Genomic DNA, 19,294 nt, shown 5'->3' with positions numbered 1-19,294 from the left:
TCCCCGGCGCTGGGAGCGGGGAAGGGGGGCTGCCGGCCTCGGGGAGCGCCGGGCGATTCACCGCTGACAAAGCGCCTGTCTCCCAAATATTTATGTCTTTACCATTTGAATGTTATTTTCCCCTTATCTCCATTGTCGGAGGGGAGCGGACTGTTTAAATGCAAATTGACCTTTCCTCCCCCCCCCCCCCCGCTCCCGCCGCCCTCCCCCAGCCCGACCTGAAAACGCGCCGGTCCCCGGGGCCCGGGCCGGAGGCGGCGCGGGGGGAGGCCCGGCCCGGCCCGGAGCGCGGGGCCGGCGGAGCGCGGAGCGCGGGGCCGGAGCGGGGAGCGCGGAGCGCGGAGCGGGAGCCGGTCCCAGCACATTCATATTCAAACGGCTGGGCCAATTGAGCCGTGCCGGGCGCCGGGCGGCCAATGGGCGGCGGGGAGGCGCTGGCGTTGCTTTGCATAAAGCAATATTTTGTGTGGGAGCGAGGGGAGCATTTGCATGTTGCGGAGTGATTAGTGGGTTTGAAAAGCCAGCCCCGGCTCAGCCGCATTTCCCGCTCTGGTTAAGGCGCAGGGAGGAAGTGTTTTGCTGGAAGATGATGACAGAGGTCAGGCTTTGCTAATGGGCCAGTGAAGAGCAGTGGAGGCGAGGCAGAGAGCAAGGCGCACATACATTAATACACTTGAACCATCACCAATCAGCATAGGTGTGCTCTGTCTCTCTCTCCCCACTTCACTCACACACTCTTTTATCTCTCGCTCTCCAGTCACTGACAGCCCATTTTATTGTCAATCTCTGTCTCCTTCCCAGGAATTCAAGATCACACAACCAGCAGCGTCAGTGGAGAAAAACTATTTTGCTGGCAACTCTTTTTAAAGCACCATCATTTCAAATCAGTGCGCTCTTAAACTATTGACAGGAGCTTTGACAACAAGACAGGATGCCTCATAAAGGTGAGTCTGCTCATTTCTTCTCCCAACTTCTCCCTCCTCGCATCTTAATATTTAGGCAGGGCTCTCGCTCCCTCCTCCTCTCTTTCTCTCTCTCTCTCTCTCTCTCTCGCTCATATTCCCATTTGCATTCCGGAGAGCTTCCCAGGGAACTTTCCAGCCCAGGAGCTCACAAACTTTCTGCCTTTCACATAAGCCCGTGTCCTCTGGAAAAGCTAAAGCATCTGACTCGGAAACCAATGCCAACACGAGCAGCAGTCATTCCCACGCAGCATTTGCGGGGCAGGGAGACCACAGGCTCCGGCGTGTGTGTGTTTTGCCGATACTGCCGGTACCCCAGCTCGTAGGGGCGGCGGGGCCGGAGCCCGGGTCGGGTCGGGGCCGTGCCTGCCGCCCGGGGCAGGCACGGCCCCGACCCGGGCTCCGGCCCCACGCCACGCCGCGTGGGAGGGAGGGAAGCGGCGCCTCGTTGCCCCGGGGCCGGCCCCGTCCGCGGCTTCTGCTTTGTGTTCCCGCGGTCTCGGTGAGGGAAGGATCACCCGTGATGGTGGGGAAAAAGAAGGGAGCGAGCGGCCGGGAGAGTTGCGGGGGGGGCGAGGGGGGAGGAAAAAAAAAAAAATCACACCCTAGGCCGAGTCAGCTCCCAGGCGCGGTACAGGCGGGGAGCTGAGCGGAGCTGAAGGGCTGTCAGCTTGAATCAGCCACCCGGGGATCTTCCCAACTTGTCCCTAGTGCCGGCAACTTTCCCAGCTCCGGCGCGGAAGAAGCGCCGGGGGCGCGGAGCCGCCCGCACCCCGCACCGCGGGCCCCGCCGGCCGCCCCCGCACCGCCCCGTCCCTCCCCGGCACCGGAGCGTGCCGTGGTCCCGGCTTGGGGAATTTTTTTGGTGCCTTTTTCAATCGAGATGCTTTAAAAATATTTTTTTTTTCTTGAAAAAAAACCCCATAATCTCGCTTATTTCTGCAAGAGCCACGCACTCGCCCCTTTGATCCCCCCGCCCTGCGATCCCCCACTATAGCAAATTCTTTTTTTTTTTTTTAAAAAAAAGAAGTTGCAAACTCCGCGCCGTGGGGGGGAAAAAAAAAAAAAGGAAAAAAATATTTGCTCCTGGGAAGTGCAAGAATAAACTTGATTCTTTTTTCCCCTGGCAAGTGCAATTGGAAAAAAATCTGGATTTGAATTTAACCTTGTAAGGCTTTGCACGGAGGTGTAACATGGACGCGCAGAGCAGGCATAATTTCTGGAAAGTTTAAAACCAAACTTTCTCGAACGATGAAAGGTACCTGACAGAGGCCGTTTTGGAAAACGACAACAACGTCCTGGAGAAGAAAAGTGACTGCATCTTCTCCATCTCAGGGACATAAAATAATAAAAGTGGCCCTTGACAATAAATGTTTATAGCTGCTGACCTTTACCAACGCCTAATCGCAAACCGATTCGTTTTTACCTTTTTCTCATTTGCCCCGAGAACGCGAAACTTTGTCATCTTAACGTCTAATTACGGTTCCACCGGGAGAGGGGGGAAAAAATGCTATCCGCCTTCAGATTATATCAAGATTTCGAGATTAAAAGCCGACTTGCAGATTAGGCCCGGCCTATTAGGACACGGCGAATTGCATTCCCTTCCTCGCTCGGGTGCGGGTCCGCAGGTCCCTGCGGGGGAGCAGAGAACTGGGGGGACGGCGGGAGAAGGCGGTTTGGCGGTCGTGCTGCTTCGGGGTGCGGGTCCGCCGGACCCCGCCCGGGGGTGCCGGGCCGGTGGCTGGAGGCGGTGGAGAGCTGCCGAGCAGAACGGCAGCTCCCTTGCCCCGCATCTCCTCTTACCTTGCTGAAGCCCTTGGCTACCCTTGCCCGCTATTGTACGACGCTTTCGGCTGTGTTTGGGGTTTGGTTTTGTTTCGTGGCTTTTTCTTTTTTTTCCCCCCCTCTCTCTCTCTCTTTGTTTTTTTTTTTTTCTTTTCTGTTAAATCCACTCATTGCCATTTCTGAGGTCGGTGCTGGCAGAGCTGAGGGCTGGAAGTTTAATGGGGGCTTTCTGGATGGCTTCTTTAACCCCGTAGGCCCCACGTTTATGGGTTGTGCGTGGAATATGTGAGGAAATCGTGTCTGAAGAAGTGGGTTTCCCGTTCGGTGTGTGTCTATGCAGACGTGTTTGGTGTATTAAAGGGATGGCTTCACGTTCAGTTCAGCTGAAGGAGATATCGCCACGTCTCCATTGAAGTACAGTGTAGCTTGCTCTGCTGCTAATCAGGTAGCTCTCCAAAGAGCAGTAAATATTTACCAGTTAAAGTCTTCACGCTGCGAGAAAGTACTTGTTTGATGTTTATTTTTATGGATTTCAGATTACTAAAAGCTACTTAATAAATTATACCATGGCTAGTCCTGAATGGGGAAACGTGCCTCTTTGAATTCTCCATCATATGCAGGAAGAGTAAAATTAATATTCATTATAGGCGCAAAAGAAAGAGAATGAGTATTTTTAGGCGAAAAAAAAGGGAGAGAAAATGAAGGCTGCGACTATTTCATTATTTTACCTCCTTTTTTTTAGCAACCCCCTTGAATGGGCTCTTTATTGTAATTGTCCCTCCCCAATTGAGCACCCCACTGAGCTGTTGTATCTTTTTACAACCCCTAACAACTCGCACCAGTAACACAATTACCGCCAGATATTTATAACGAGAAATTACTTTTCCATTTTCACCCGCGACGATTTCAAATAAATACATGGGGACGCATAAATAAATAAATAAGTGGCGGGGGGGGGGGAGAGGGAAAGAGGGAGGGAGGGAGGGAAGGTGGTGAGAGGAGGAGAGAGGGAGCAGGGGAAGGAGAGAGAGAGGGAGCAGGGGAAGGAGGGAGGGAGCGGGGGGGGGGGGGGGCGAGAAAAAAAGGCGCTGGGGACTGTCCAGGCGCTGGGTCAAGACAGGCACTAATGAAGGGAGAAGGGGCTTGTTTCTCTGCTCTTTGTAAGTTGGAGGGTTGTTGGTCCGTTGAGTTGGGAAGCTGCGCGGCCGGTTAAGGAGCCTGGGTTTCTGCACTCGGGGTTTGGGTAGAGGAGCAGAATGGAGGCCATTGTTCGCTTTCTGTAGGCTTTGTTTAACAGTTCTCACCCCCTCCTGTTCTTACTTTTTAAAGCAGTGAGGCGAGGTAGACAGCGTGTGTCACAGTACAGTGAAAAAGGGGAAGATCTAAAGACCAAAAAAGAAGTTAATCACAAGACGGGGAGTTTGGGGGAGAAAAAGTTGCTAGTGCCGCGGGGAAAGGAAAAAAAAATAAATAACTCGAGGAAATACCCGGAGGTAAAAATGGAGCCCCGCTCCCAGCACGCAGGGCAGCCGCGGAAGGCCCCCCCCGCCCCCGGTGCCCGCGCAGCCCCCGCACCCCCGCCCGCCCGCCCCGCTCCCCCTGGCCCGGCCCGGCCCGGCCCGGCCCGCACACCTTCCCGGCGTCGCTCCGCACTTTTTAATGTACTTCTTCTGCTTTGTCCTAGAGGGAAGACTTTAACTAGTGACACGCAGATGTGCGAGTCCCTAAATTGTATGAGAGGACAGTCCACCCCGCGCTCAGGCAAGTTTAAAAACATGACTTCGGACTCTCTTTGTGATTGTTGTCGCTCCACTTAATACACCACCTCAGCGAAGGGCACTAACGACGAGGCAATACGCCACCTGCATGCAATTAAAACCAGAAACCACTTGGCGGGTTGCTTTTCGTTAAATTTTTTCGCGTCTTAGGGATACGTATGTACATTTTTGCCTTGAGGTATTAAAGCTCCCAAATCCTTAAACTAATCGGGGGAAGACGCCTAAGGATAACAAAGTAAGCCTGTGAGATATTAGCCTCTCTGCAGCTTAACCGTGTGCACTACCTCCCCTGATTAACGCCTATTTTGTCACTGATAGACTGCTATAGGCGAGCCCCGTGGGATACTGCTCTATCAGCCCAACATGCAGAACAGTAAGTGACTCCGCGCCCCTTCGCGGCCGCGGAGGGCAGGCGGGGGCGGCCGCGGGCGCGCAGGAGCGGGCAGGCAGCCCGGGGCCGAGGGCTCGCTGCGGGGCGGGGGCGGGAGGCGGCTCCGCCGGGCGCGGCGGACCCTGCGCGGCCGGGAGCACCGCCCGCCCCGTCGGGGCGCGGGCACGGCCGTGGGCGGCGTGGAGGGGCCGGGAGCGCTGTCACGGCTCCCGGGCCAGCGGGGCTCGGCCGGTTGGTGGCCCGGGCCCTGGCGTGTGTCCCTACCTGCTCCGCAGCGGGAGTTGGGCAGGAAAAAGCCACCCCCGTGGCTAGGTGCAGTTCCCCGCCACCTCCTGGTTTTATTTGCTTCCCGATTCGGCTGCTTTTTGCGGGTTATTAATTTTCCTTTTTTTTTTTTGCCTTGTTGTTGTTGTTGTTGCTGATGTTGTTTAAGACCTCGCCGATGGGCCTGCGCGCCTCTCAGAAGGGAAAGCCGCTTGCACAAGGCGGTAACGCCCGGACCCGCAGCCGGGCGCGGTGGCTGGCGAGAAGCGGCCTTTCCTTGCGCTCCCGCGGAAGGGGCTGCGCGGAGGTTGGGGAGAGCGGGAGTGAGGTCCTAGCTAGCCCGGAGCAGGCCCCCCATCTCCCCGGGACGCGGATCTTCCGCGGGGTGGCCTCCACGCCCGAGCGCCGCGGGGTTGCGCGACCTCGCAAAATCGCGACTGCCGTCGCGATTTTGCGAGGTCGCGCAACCCCGCGGCGCTCCTGCGCGGGGGGCGCGCTTATCTTGCGCGTGTAGCGGTCATGCGCGACTCCGGGACCCCTTTATCCCCCCCTCCCCGTTAGATCGGTGAATAAGTTGTCGCCTTCGTGTGAGGAGCATCAGGAAAAACACAGATTTTGGGGGGGTTTATCAGAAAACCTCGGGTGGAGCTGGGGTTTTTTTGGTTTGGTTTGGTTTGGTGTGGGGTTTTTTTTGCGGGGCCGCTGCCTGCGTGTCCGTGCGGTGTATTTTCATTTATCCCGAGCAAAAAACCTGAGCCTCGGCAGCCCGGGGAGGGTATTACCTGCGTCTCGCAGGGACGGCGGCGGCTGCCCTTGGCCGTGGCGTGCCGAGGGTTTATGGTAATGGGGAAATGCCTTCACTCGGCCGTTTGGGATCGCCACTGCAAAACGCAGAAAAGATATCATTCGGGTGAAGCCTTTATTTTGTTTAAAGGTCGCGGCGGGCTCTTCAGGCTTTGTGTTAATAACTCCTGGGTGTATATGGTGCAGAGCATCCAAATTGACACCATATGTTTTCCTATTAGATGACTAGCAATAGAATACAAGGCGCATAATCATTGCCACTGGGCGAGATCTACACCGCTCTCCAGGGAAATTATATAATGATTAAGGCTTAACCTTTTAAGTGAAACTTTGATTTTGCTTTCCCCGCTGCCATTTTTTATCTCGGCGAGCGTCGTCCCCCCCCCTCCCGAAATGGGGTCCCCGCACGCATTGACGGGGACGGGGGGGGGACGACCACCGGGGGCTGGGGGGGACCCGCCGAGGGACTGCGCCCCCCGGCCACCCCCCGCCAGCCCGGGCGCAGGCGAGGAGGGACGCGGGGCTCCTCTCCCCGCGGTGGGAAGCGCAGGTCGCGACGCCGGCCGCGCTGCTGGGCCGGGGCGGCAAATTCCCCAGCCCCGGTGTCACTTTGAATCCATTGCGCGGGGAACGCGCCCCCTCGGTCGTGTCCGCGCAGAGCCCCCCGGCTACCTCAAACCGCAGCCTCCCTCGGAGGGAGAGCGAGTAGAGTTCAATCTAGTCTGAGTGATATCCAAATGCGGACAGAAAGGGTCGTTTTATCATGTTACTATTTGTCGTGACGATGCAATTTTCAAAAGCAGAGTACTGTCATAAAGTGACACGCCTGCCACAAGTGCTCCAACTGATCTTTTCAATTAGCCTTCCATGCATGATCCGGGGCGACTTCCGCCTATTTCCAGAAATTAAGCTCAAACTTGACGTGCAGCTAGTTTTATTTTAAAGACAAATGTCAGAGAGGCTCATCATATTTTCCCCCTCTTCTATATTTGGAGCTTATTTATTGCTAAGAAGCCTGGGCTCTTGGAGTCAATTTATCAGGAGGCTCCAAAGAGAGGAGAGCGGAGCGCGCGTAGAGCAGAGCTTCTCCAGGGAGACTTCCTCCAAAGCCTGGAGCTTCAGGTTGGGCATTGGCGAGGCAGCCTCTCGCTTTGCTTTTGGCGAAGCGAGCCGCGGCTGTGCGGATGCAGGCAGGCTCGGTCGGGTTTGGGGTTTGGGTTTTGGGGTTTTTTGAAATTTTTTTTGGTGGGGAGGAAAAGAAGGAAAAAAAAAAAAAAAGGCAAAGCAAGGAAGCAACCCAAGGCGATCCAGCCGGGAATATTCTGGGCTTTTGGGCTGGGTCTGGGGGTTCGCCGCTGCGGCGGGTTCTGCAGACGGGGAGCGCTGGCGAGGGCGCCTTTCGGAGCCGCGCTGGCTCCCGGGGAGCGGCGGGCGAGGACGGCGCCGGGGCCGGAGCCGGGCCGGGCGCGGTCGCCCCTGAGCGGGCGGAGCGGATGGGAGCGGAGCGGAACGGAGCGGCGGTGCTGCGCGGTGCTGCGCGGCGGGGCGCGGAGAGGAGCGGCGCGCTCGCTCGCTCGCTCCGCGGGGTCTGCGCGGGTCGGGCGGGCGGGAGCGGAGGGTGCTATGGTGGGCGCTGTGCTTCCCGCAGGTCACAGCGGCGTGAACCAGCTCGGCGGGGTGTTCGTCAACGGGAGGCCGCTGCCCGACTCCACGCGGCAGAAGATCGTGGAACTCGCTCACAGCGGCGCCCGGCCCTGCGACATCTCCCGGATCCTGCAGGTGAAGGCGGCGGCGTCCCCCGTCCTCCCACCGCTCCGCTCCGCTCCGCTCCAGAGCCGCTTTGTCCACCGCTGGCCGCCAAGGCGCTAATTGCCGACCCCCCCACACCCACCCACCCACCCACCCATCACCGCCACCACCACCCGCCTTCCAGCCTAATAAAACGATCCATCTGCTTATCTTGATTGTTGCTGCAAATAGACCTCTCCACGCGTGTATCTCTCTACCTACCTACCTTTTAAAAGCTTTTACGGTTTTTTTTCGTCCCCTTTATTTCCATCCGGTGATAACCCGCACTCTCGTTACAGTTAGTCCGCTGTAATAAACTGAATTATACGGCTCGGCATAATTTCAGTTTCCTCTCCTTCCCGCTTTCCCCCCATATTTACTTATGATTTTGTGAGATTTGTATGCATTCGGCGTGGCTTACTGCTTTTTTATTTTTACTTTTTTTTTCTTCCAAAAAGAGAAAAAAAAAAGAGGAAAAAGAAAAAAAAAAAAAAAAGAACCCCCTCAAAGCCACGCTGTTTCAGCCCGGACTCTGTCTGTACGGACACTAACGCGATCTGGCGCAGCTCAGGGGTACATCGTAAATGTCGGTCTTGATAACCCCTCACTCACCCTGTCCCCCGCAAGTACTCTGCCTGAGAGCAGTGAGGACGATGGAGACTAGTCTGGCTTAGCTATTGTTCGCATTTAAGGCGTATTTTAACGTTAGTACTAAAAGAATTACGTTTTGACCAGATTTTTTTTTTCTTCCAAATGTTTTTAAAGTATCACTTTCGTAGAGGGTAGGGCCACGAATGTATTTTTTTTTTTTTAAAGAAAAAAAAAAGACTCTCTAAGTAAGTTCTCATACCATTTAAGGTATATTTTTGTGTTATAGACCCATGCAGATGCAAAAGTCCAAGTGCTGGACAATCAAAACGTAAGCTTGTCATTGTTTAATGCATACTTAAACAATTTTATTTTTGTCTTGAAATTATTAATAATGTGATTTTCTGTCCGCTTCCCTATCCAGGTGTCGAATGGATGTGTGAGTAAAATTTTGGGCAGGTATTACGAAACTGGCTCCATCAGACCCAGGGCAATCGGAGGTAGTAAACCGAGAGTAGCGACTCCAGAAGTTGTAAGCAAAATAGCGCAGTATAAACGAGAGTGCCCCTCCATCTTTGCGTGGGAGATTCGAGACAGATTACTATCAGAGGGGGTCTGTACCAACGATAATATACCCAGTGTAAGTTCATGAAAAAAACCTTCCTGTGTGCTGTGTACAATGCTGGGTAGCCGTAGCGAGCCTCTGCTTCCTTTGTTTTGATATCAGAGGAGAGGATAGCAGGTTCACATCATTTGCATGTGGCAGGGTCAGACGCGTTTTTTCATACAGAATCTGACAAATGCCTTTAAGGAGGGGAAAAAAAAAATAAAATATGCGGGTCACCCCTGCGCCTGGCGCCTCAGGACTGCGAGCATCAGTCGCAGCCATCGCTCTGGTTTTGCAGGGTTGGGTTTGGGGCTTTTTTTTTTCTTTCTTTTCTTTTTTTTTTTTTTTTTTCCCACCCCCGTGGTTTGTTTGTTTGTTTGCACCACCACCAGCAGTAAGCGAGTCGGGGCGGCTGGGACACGGCGGGACGGGGCGGCCGCAGCGCGCAGCCGGCGCTGGGGGAACCCCTGCCTTGCGCCCAGGTCGAGCCGCCCACGGCGCGGAGGGGCGCGGGGGTTGCGCGGGTGGCTGGCGGGGAGCGCGCTACCGCACTACCATTGCCTTTCCTGTCCTTTGCCTTGCAGGTGTCGTCGATAAACAGAGTCCTACGCAACCTGGCTAGCGAAAAGCAACAGATGGGTGCCGACGGGATGTACGACAAGCTAAGGATGCTGAACGGGCAGACGGGGACCTGGGGCACCCGGCCCGGCTGGTACCCCGGCACCTCGGTACCCGGGCAGCCCGCCCAAGGTAAGGGACAGCCCGGCCGCCGCTCCCCGGCCCGGGGCGGCTCGGCCTCGCCCGGCGGAGGTGGCTCCGACGCGGGCCCCCCTCGCCCCCGCCCCGGCGGCCGCCGCCGCGCTGAGGGCGGTGGGCGATTTCCTCGGGACAGCGGCTGAGGCCGCCCCTCCCGCCGCCCCCCGGGCAGCTGCGGGCAGGTGGGTGGCGGGGGCTGGCGGCCGGGCGGGCGTCCAGCCCCGGCCCCGGCCCGGCGGCGGGCGGGGGAGGCCGGGAGCAGCCGCTGCCGAAGCCGCGGCCGCCGAGCCGCGGTGCCGGCAGCCGGGCGGGTTCCGGGGCCGATCCTCAACCTCGCCCATCGGCCCGGCAATCAGGGCTCCTGCTCGCCGCCCGGGCCGCCTTCCCGCGCCGGGGTCTCCCACGCCGGGAGGATCGGTAACTATCTCCGTAGGGCTGATTATAGTTCCTCCTCAATGGACCCGAAACAACTTTGTAAATATAGGAAACTGTTTATCCTGAAGATTAATAGGTATTTGTTGTAGGAATGACAAGGGGATAATATGAAGGATAATGGGATGTTACGTTACATACTTAAGATGGTTAATGGCTTCGTTCTGAATGCGGGCTCTGTTGAGGCTCGGCTCTCTCCCTGGCTGTGGTCATTCCTTTAGAAGAGGTGTCTATATACAACAACCTGCTTTTTGTTTTCACCCCGCGAGGAAAAAAAAATCGGTAACAGTGTGCGGAATATCTGGTACAAAGGATGTTTCTGTCACACGCAAGAATTTGTTATGGGAACAATTCTGTCGCTATGTAATTGCTCATTAGAGATCGTTTTGTTTCTCATTAAGGCGACATGAATAAGCGTCTAGTTGAAGGAGACAGCTGTAGAAATGTTCCACAGGAGACCTCTGGACACGATATGGCACCGCTTGCCAATTAGACATGTCAGTTTTAAGAGAAGAAAACAATCTATGAAGGACACTAGAAAGATAGAGCGGAGCCCTCGCTCCCCCCCACCCCCACTTCGCTGGTTTGTTCTTTTTTTTTGATTTTGTTTTGCCCCACGTCCCCCCTCGCAGCCGGGACGGACACTGCCGGCAGCCGCCCGCCGGCTCGCCCCTACCTGCGGCGCCCGGGGCCGAGCGGGGGCTGCCCCTGTCCCGCTGCCGGCACCCCTGCCCGGGCCGGGGCCGCTCGGGCGGCCTCGGGGCTCCCCGTCCGTCCTTCTCTGCCCCCCACCCGAGAGCCAGACCGCGGAGCGGTGCGCGGCGGAGGGGAGCGCAGTTTCCGCCCGTGCGGCTCCAAACGGCCCGGGCGCCCACCGTTCCCGCTGGGTTTTTTCTTTTTAGAAAAAGCCTTAAATGGAGGAATTTAGGACTCCCCCCCGCCTGCCCTCCCCGCCGCACAGCGGCGTCCCCGGCCCCAGCTCCGCGCGGAGTGCGCGGGTGCGGTGCGGGCACCCCTGGGGACAGGCGGCCCTTGGCCGCCCCAGCGCTGCGGCGGAGGTCGGGGGGATCGGTGGAGCTGCCGGGGGCTTGTGGTGACCCCCCCCGTGGCGTGGGGATGAGCGCAGCTTCCGCGGGGGAGCGCGGCCGGCGGGCAGGAGCGCGCCGGGGCGGGAGGGCCCCGGGAGCCCTCTGCCAAATTGCGACCGAGATAAAGCGGTGCGGAGCGGTGCGGCTGGGGCAGGGCGGGCGCGGGCCGTGGGTGCGCGTGTGCGTGGGCAGGAGAGGCGAGGGGGAGGCAGGCAGGCACTTAAAACATCCGCCTCGCAAAATTAAAATTAATAAAATGGATTTCCTCTGGAATATTCATGCTCCCTCTAATGTTTTTCCCTTGCAGGGGTATGTTACTGGATTTTAAGAGTCCATTACTCAAAAAGCATAAGGCGAGGTTAGGTCTCAGAGGGGTACAAATATGGTCTCAATCTGATAAACGCCATGCAGCAGTGAATAAAATAATGGATACATGAGGGCTGACAGAACAAAAAGAGACATCTCTATCCGGGAGAAACTCTCCAGTGATTTAGTGGTTTTAGGGATCACCGAGACACTGTTTCTTATCTCCCCCCCCCCCCCCCCGACTAAAGCCTTCTATAGGATTTAGACACTTTCTCTTTCAACAGATGCTACAATGTTTTGATCCCAGCTCTATAGCTGAGAGGTGCCGCAATTGGTTTGCTATCTTTTTTTGCTTGTTTTCCGCCTCACTGATTAAGACACTAAGAAACTAAGGAATGATTTTATTTCCCAGCGTCTTCTTTTTTTTTCCTTTTTCTTTTTTTTTTTTTTTTTTTTCTTCCAGGAAACAAATCCTATACCCAGCGTCAGATGGTCTGGCTATAGGATAATAGGGACGGACATTCACTCGCTTTCTTACGGATTAGGTCTGGAAGGTGGAACAGCCCTATTGAGATGGCTCCTTTTAGGAGCTTTTTTAAAAAAAAAAAACAAACGGGGGGGGGGGCTTCTAAAAAGAAGATATCTTAATTGTCCGGCGCGGGGGGTTTAAATAATCATAAGGGAGTTTAGGTGAAACTTTTAGCTGGCTCAAAGGTTTGGGGGCGATGGGGAGCGCACCGAGACGAGGTTTGGCTTCAAAAGTTTAAAAATAAGTGTGGGGGGGTAAGGGGGCGCCGGGTTTGGGCCGGCCCTGGGAAGGGCGGGCGCGGCCCCGCGGGTGCCCTCCGCTCCCGGGGGAGGCAGGGCGCGCTGCCGAGCCCCGACGGCGCGGGGGGCAGCCGGCCATCGCCGCCGCGTTTGGGCGGCTCCCTCGCCCCCCGCTCCGTGCCGTGCCGTGCCGTGCCGGTCCGTGCCGGTCCGTGCGGACAGTGATGGATGAGGGCCGTGGCGGAGGTTAGGCGGCGGCCCCCGCGGCGGGCGGGCGCGGCCCCCGGCGCTGCCACCGGCGCTTGGCAGGGCGGCTGCCCCGCCGCGGCGGCTCTCCCCGGGCCCGGCGGCTTTGTGTGCCCCTGAAAGGCAGCCCCCCCCCCCCCCGGCTATTCACCCGCCGCCGGCCGCCTCAATGGGGCTGCGGCCGCCCATATGGTGACCACGGCCGCTGAATCCCTGTGTTTAAATGGGGGAGAAAGTTCGGGTTTTAAAACATTTCAAAGTGGTTGAAAGGGTCCCACCAGATCCTGTCACAATTCCCCCCGAGCTTTGAAGGCCGGGGCCATTGTTCGCCGATTATAAATGATATTACTTTAAAGTTGATTTCCCACAATATTTAAAGGATGTCGCGGGAGTGTCGCTATTTATTTTTGGCGTAACTTTTCAAGGGAATTAGCATAAGTAGCCCATGCGTCCCTCATCCCATCTCTCCCTTTATGCGACATCAAAACGCCTGGAAAAATATGCTTTGAAAGGAGAGGGAGAGCTAATTTAGGGACGACGACTTCTCTGCCTCGACAGAAACGTCCGTTTCTTTCGCCCGCGGCGGCCTGGGCTGCCCCCGGAGCCCCCCGGAGCCCCCCAGAGCCCCCCCCAGAGCCCCGCAGAGCCCCGCAGACCCCCCAGAGCCCCGCAGAGCCCGCCGGACCCGGGACGCATCCCCGCCACGGCCCGCAAGGAGAGCAGGATGAAACTTTCCCCTTTAATGACAGAAATTACATTAAAAGTGGTGGAAATGCCCTAATTAAAAATGTACCGCTTAAATGGTATGCCAAGCGTTCAGCTGCAGAATAGCGTATTTAGCTAGTTAGTGAACTCGCTACTATTTCTTTTAAAATTACATGTTAAAATTTTAAAAGAAATCTTACTTTTCTCTGGTGCAACACATTACAAAGAATGGACAGTCCTTTTATCTAAATATAAAATTCCATTTTCAGCAATTATAGCCTGTTCTTGGTGATGATATAATTACAGCTGTGCTCAGTAATAGGTGTCAAGGCAATGCACACTCATACAATAGTTGAATAAAACTGCAGAACAATGCAGGCACTTCTAAATTCACAACCTTTAAAATGAAATTGACTGTGCAGAATTCAAATAAAAACTGGATAAATATTTTTTAAAAAAGATTACAAGCTTGGTTTGGTTTCTTAATAGCATTTTCTGCAAACCTATCAACATCTAATTGATTAGATAGGAATTACTGATTATAGATAATCTGAAATACTGTACATCACTATTTTAAATATAGCAATAGGTAAATAAATGCAGCAGACAGAGGAGACTGCCATGGCACTTCAGCAGCGATTCATGGCAAGAATCACTTTCAGGGGAAAGTATTTTTATGCAGGTTTTATTCCAGAGGAAAAACAAAACGAAATTAAGACCAGGCGATCGTAATTCCTCATCTCCGATGTTTACGATAACGCTGGAAACTGAAATGTTTCCGTGTTACCTGTGTCATTAGCGCAACGTTGCTTTGATACCTGAGACGTTTTTAAGGGAGGGTGTCGGCAAACATGGCCGAACCTGTTTCCAATCGCGTTATTTCTCTGATAGGAAGCTTAAAACAAGGGTACCTGCGTTTCACTTTCCGACTCTCCGTTCCGCAGATGGCTGTCCGCAACAGGAGGGAGGAGGGGAAAACACTAACTCCATCAGCTCTAATGGAGAAGATTCAGACGAGGCCCAAATGAGACTCCAGCTGAAAAGAAAGCTGCAGAGAAATAGGACATCCTTTACCCAAGAGCAAATCGAAGCCCTTGAGAAAGGTGAGTGACATTTTCCTACGGCTGAACCAGGAGAGAAAAGCAAAATGTGCCCTGGCTATGTTAAGAGCTGAACAGAAACATGGCATTCATGTGCCTTATATATATGTATATACTTTAAGTCTGTGGCTCCCTCCATGCTCTTTTATTCATTGAGCTCCAAATATTCATTGATGGCTGCGGTATGCACTGAAAAGCTGTTACAAGGTTTTCAAAGGGAACGTACTCAGGGCACAGATCATACCAAAACATCGGCGTTACACTCCAGGCTTCTCTCACGGGGGATAAATCTCCTGCCGACTGTGCCGTGTCCCCGGCCGGGCTGCATTGGCTTACGCCGGGAAGGCGAGGGCAGGCAGCTGGGGCTGGCAGCAGCCCTCCGTGCCTGCCCCCACGCTCGCTCCCCGTCCCCAGTGCTGCCGCTGCCTGGGGCTGGGAGCAGGTGCCCTTTTCCCTGACCGGCCTGGGCGCACCTCGCCTCTGACCCGCTGCGGATCTTTGTTCTTATTTTCCGCTGTTATTTAGCGATGTGCCATTTTGCTTCTTGGTGACAGGGTCAGAGCTGCCTTGGGGACCCCCTCAGCGGAGGCAGAAGCCCTCACTGCTTCTTGAAAGATGCAGCATTGCACCCAAGCCTGCCTATCGCCTTAGTGATATTCCCCAGCAGGCAAGGCGTCCTCCTGCCTAACAAACACACACACAGAGAAAGCTCAGCTTTGCCTTTACAGCAATGTTTCTTAAGAGCATTCGGAACACAGGCAGTGCAGGAATGACTCTGGCTTTACAGTCAGCCACATTAACTCTTTGCAACTAACACAATAATATTTCCTTCTGCAGAATTTGAGAGGACCCACTATCCCGATGTATTTGCAAGGGAGAGACTAGCTGCTAAAATAGACCTGCCTGAAGCAAGGATACAGGTATTGAGTTGCTGTGCAACTATGACTATTATTCTTTTTACTATTACTATTCTGTTATTCCTGGCTTCTCAAAGCACAGGGCAGCCCCTATTTACGAGTGGGTATTTGTCCATCTCCTCCTTCAGGAAAATAACAGCAGCTGGGGTTCGCTTTTGCACGCTGCTTTGCTACACTGCAAGCCAGCTTTCTATCGGCATGGCCTTGAGTTACATGGGGGAGGCCCCACGCCTCTAGTCCTTGTAAGGTCACTCACATCTCTCCAATCCTGTATTTCCAGGTGTGGTTTTCTAACAGAAGGGCCAAGTGGAGAAGGGAAGAGAAGCTGAGGAACCAGCGAAGACAAGCCAGCAACACTCCCAGCCACATTCCCATCAGTAGTAGTTTCAGCACAAGCGTTTACCAGCCGATCCCACAACCGACCACCCCCGGTAATGCCACCGACCCGCTCACGTCCATCCATCCTCTTGGGAAAATGAGACTCTGAGACTGTATCGCCAATTGTAATTGTGGTTGAACTAATGTGTTCATCTATCTGTCTATTCTATTATAGTTTCCTCTTTCACATCAGGTTCCATGTTGGGCAGAACGGACACGGCGCTCACAAACACGTACAGCGCACTGCCGCCCATGCCTAGCTTCACCATGGCCAACAACCTGCCTATGCAAGTAAGTCCGGCGCGGCCGCTGCGGCACAATGCTCCCTCGGGACTCGGCAGCCCCTGGGGTGTGCGGGAGCGTGGGGGCTCTTCCTCCCCAGGACAGGGGGTTACGGACCCAAACCACGCTGAAGGGAAACTGGCACCAAAGGCTTCCCCGGCCTCTGAAAAGATGCCCTATTTTGGGAGATTCACAAGGGAAAGGGTGCTGTGAGTCCTGGTGCTCTGACAAGCCCTTTTCCCAAATTTGAAAAGAGAAAGGTCCTCAAAATTACAAGGCAACAAATCTGGGATGAAAAATCCCCTTTTTGGGAAAAAAAAAAAACCCCTCCATGGTTAACCTATGGAACTCACTGGTGCAGTATTGCGGAAATTGCCACCCGAATAAGCTGCTGGAGGGATCCGACCTTCTCGGTGTAGGTAATGTGGCAGCGGCACATTAGGAACACCTGAGAGAGAGAAGGATGTGATTAGCATCAGTGGTTATGCCAGCTAAGCCAGAATTGCAAGAGCTGTCAATCCTCATGCCTGAAAGCATTAGCTGATCACCAGCTGGGTTAGGAAGAAATCTATTCCTTTGGGGTCTGTTTCTATAGACCTTTCAGATGCAAAATTCCTCCTTTTTTAATGGTGGGGTTGGCCTAGGAAGGTGCTGGCCAATTACGGGAGTTTTACAGCTTTGTCTGAGGCACACAGCATTGACCACTGCTGGAGACAGGCGAGCAGATTAGAAAGCCTGACTCCTTCGCTGCGGCAATTACTATGTTACTAATTGCTGAACCAAAATTAACCAAATAAAGTTAGAGTCTCGCAAGTCCGCCAAAAGAAATGACGTCGGCTAGGTCGCTATTTCGTGACGTTGGAGACCGGCGGTGCTGTTCCCGGCAGCGGGCTGAGAGCAGATGAGAAAAGATCAAAAGGCTGATATGGGAGGGGACCCTTGGGAAAGCAGGAGGCCTCTGATTCACCGCCGGGCACCTGGGCAGGGATGTGGCACGTGTGAGCCACTCTGGAAAGTCCTGCCTATGTGGCCACCACGATGTGATGGCCACGCGATATCGGAGTGGGAGATTTGCCAGCTGAACCGTCGGCATCTCCCTGCAGATGCAGGGTGTGTTGCTGGTTCTCCTGGAGCACAGTGTGTGTGCTTAGCAAGTGAGGTTGTCGGTATTTTTGGAAACAGCATGTGTCAGGGTTGTGCAGACAGAGGAAATATGTGCAGGCATGTCGAGTCTCATGTGCTTGGAGCAGAAATTACTCACCCTGCTTCCCGCTCCCCTGCTGCCTCCCCGTGCTGGGGTTGCACTGGTCCCCACTCCCCCAACACCCCGGAGCAGGAGATGCCCCTGCTTGGTCCCTCCCTGGCACCGTGCCATCCCTCACCCCCTGTCCCCAGCTGCTCTCCCTCCCTGGCAGATGGGGTTTTAGGGGTTGCAGTTTAGGTAAATGGAGATGTCTGGTTTCCTGGGATGCTGCTGGCATGGGTTTGGGGTGACCGAGGCTCTGAGGGGGATCAATGCGCACGTATGCGGTATGCGTTGTGCGTTGATCGCCCTTCAGAGCCTCGGTCACCCCAAACCCACACATCGTCTCTGCGTATGTGCAACATTCTCGCAGTTGCAGGACCAGCCTGTGTGCCTCAGTGGAGTAATTTTTAGTTACACCCCTAAGAGTTTTTAGTTACACTACCAAATGAAAGGTAAGATGCCAGCCCTGCTCTGTCTCTTTGTTGCTGCAAGTGGTCGGAGACATCTTTCTTCTACCTAAGCACAAACAAGGGCTTTGGTTCCTTGGCTTAGGTATGTAACACCTTCGTTAGCATCTAGGTGTAGGGATCTGCTCACCAAGTGCGTCTGAAAAGGCGCCACTGACCGTCCATATTGTCGCTGTAGACCAAAAACCTCTGGGAAGAGGCTGTTTGGTTGAGCTCCTAAATAGGCATTTACATCTAGGTCCCCGAATTTGAAACTGAAGCTCATTTTTGCTCGTGCACGCTGCCCCTGAGGTCTGGAACATCCATCCAGAAGAGCGTAACGTAGTGTTTACCTCGGCCGATACTTAACGCTGTTTTGTCCTTTGCTCCCATAGCCCCCGGTACCCAGCCAGACCTCCTCCTACTCTTGCATGCTGCCCACCAGTCCATCGGTGAATGGACGGAGCTATGATACATACACCCCTCCTCACATGCAGACACACATGAACAGCCAGCCGATGGGCACCTCTGGCACCACTTCCACAGGTGAGTGGCCCCGCGCTCCCCCGCCTTTCTGCCAGCGCGGCTTCCTTGCTCCAGCCATCTGGTTTTGTGCATGTATTCGCTGGGAGAAGCCTCTTCCCGTCGCTGGGAGAGGTCTCTCTGTTGGGTTTAGTAGCTGCTGAACCGGGCAGAAGACAAAAATGTACAACCTTGTGGGCTAGAGCAGAAAATCTGATTCTTTAAGCTGCTGCTGAAGGGGTAGATGCAAGACGGTTGATTAACAGAGGTGGCGTTTGAATAGAGGTACAGTGGAAAGCTCTTCAGTGTGGCCCCCATCCTGCAAAATCTTCCCTGTATAATTAAATTCTAAAGCAGCCTTTATTTCAGCGTTAGATTTCAGTGGAGCTACTCATACCCGAGCATGTTTTTACCATGTCTGTGTCAGAGGCTATTTTTTGCTAAAGATTTGAAGTTATCGGAAAGGCAGGTAACCTGTAGAAATATTAACCTGTGCATAAGAAGGCAAAATAGGGTAAAAAAGGGTAAGTGTCAGCATAAGCAGGAGCCAGCAACACATTTAAAAAGAATAGAAATGTTCAGTGTATTTTGGGCTGAATTCCCAACTGATACAAATGAGTCGAGGCTCTGGCATTTATCTCAAAGCATGACAGTTTATTTATAACAACAAATCAGTGAGATGCGCATAGGTTTTTAAAATATACCCCCCCCACCTGATTCTGCAGGCTGGTAGATGGCAAGATTTAATACTTACTGGAATACAAGCACAAATCTGTGAAACTGTAAAGCAAAAATTGTGCTATGTATAGAAAAACTAAAATATCCATTTCCCCCCTCAATTTTCAGGTCTCATTTCCCCTGGAGTGTCAGTTCCAGTTCAAGTTCCTGGCAGTGAACCTGATATGTCTCAATACTGGCCAAGATTACAGTAAAACATGTGTTAATTCCGTAAATGACTATATGGACAACAGTTGGATGTTCAGCAGTATTTTATAAAGGAAGAATGGCTCTCAGAGTACTTCTGTACTGCAACTGTGCCCTATGCTGTAACACATGGAAAAGACTTTCACATGGACCTTTGTACACTGAAGGCATTATATCAGTTGGAACAAATCTTCATTTTGGTATCCAAACT

General features: G+C 54.0%; 1 protein-coding gene and 1 long non-coding RNA gene across 9 annotated transcripts; both read left to right on the top strand.

The window, feature by feature from the left end:
* The first annotated feature begins 616 nt into the window (after positions 1-616).
* On the top strand, positions 617-4,507 carry LOC142409675 (uncharacterized). The gene is made up of 3 exons (XR_012775734.1): positions 617-697; positions 802-944; positions 4,432-4,507. It is a non-coding gene; the product is annotated as an uncharacterized LOC142409675 (long non-coding RNA).
* Positions 4,508-4,847: 340 nt separating this feature from the next.
* PAX6 (paired box 6) lies at positions 4,848-19,091 on the top strand. Of its 8 annotated transcripts, none has more exons than XM_075501432.1 (11): positions 4,848-4,898; positions 7,633-7,763; positions 8,650-8,691; positions 8,785-8,799; positions 9,552-9,717; positions 14,213-14,371; positions 15,206-15,288; positions 15,566-15,716; positions 15,857-15,954; positions 18,033-18,183; positions 19,006-19,091. In XM_075501432.1, exons 1-11 carry the CDS (start codon positions 4,889-4,891, stop codon positions 19,089-19,091), a joined length of 1,092 nt encoding a protein of 363 aa, XP_075357547.1. In that variant the 5' UTR covers positions 4,848-4,888. The 8 variants fall into 8 exon arrangements, with proteins under 8 accessions (XP_075357547.1, XP_075357546.1, XP_075357551.1 ...); XM_075501431.1 differs by having other exon boundaries at positions 15,839-15,954; XM_075501436.1 differs by having other exon boundaries at positions 8,785-9,000.
* Positions 19,092-19,294: the final 203 nt, after the last annotated feature.

The sequence above is a fragment of the Mycteria americana genome, chromosome 5 (assembly GCF_035582795.1).
Source record: "Mycteria americana isolate JAX WOST 10 ecotype Jacksonville Zoo and Gardens chromosome 5, USCA_MyAme_1.0, whole genome shotgun sequence".
NCBI classification, from domain to species: Eukaryota; Metazoa; Chordata; class Aves; order Ciconiiformes; family Ciconiidae; genus Mycteria; species Mycteria americana.
This window is presented reverse-complemented; position numbering and strand designations above follow the sequence as displayed.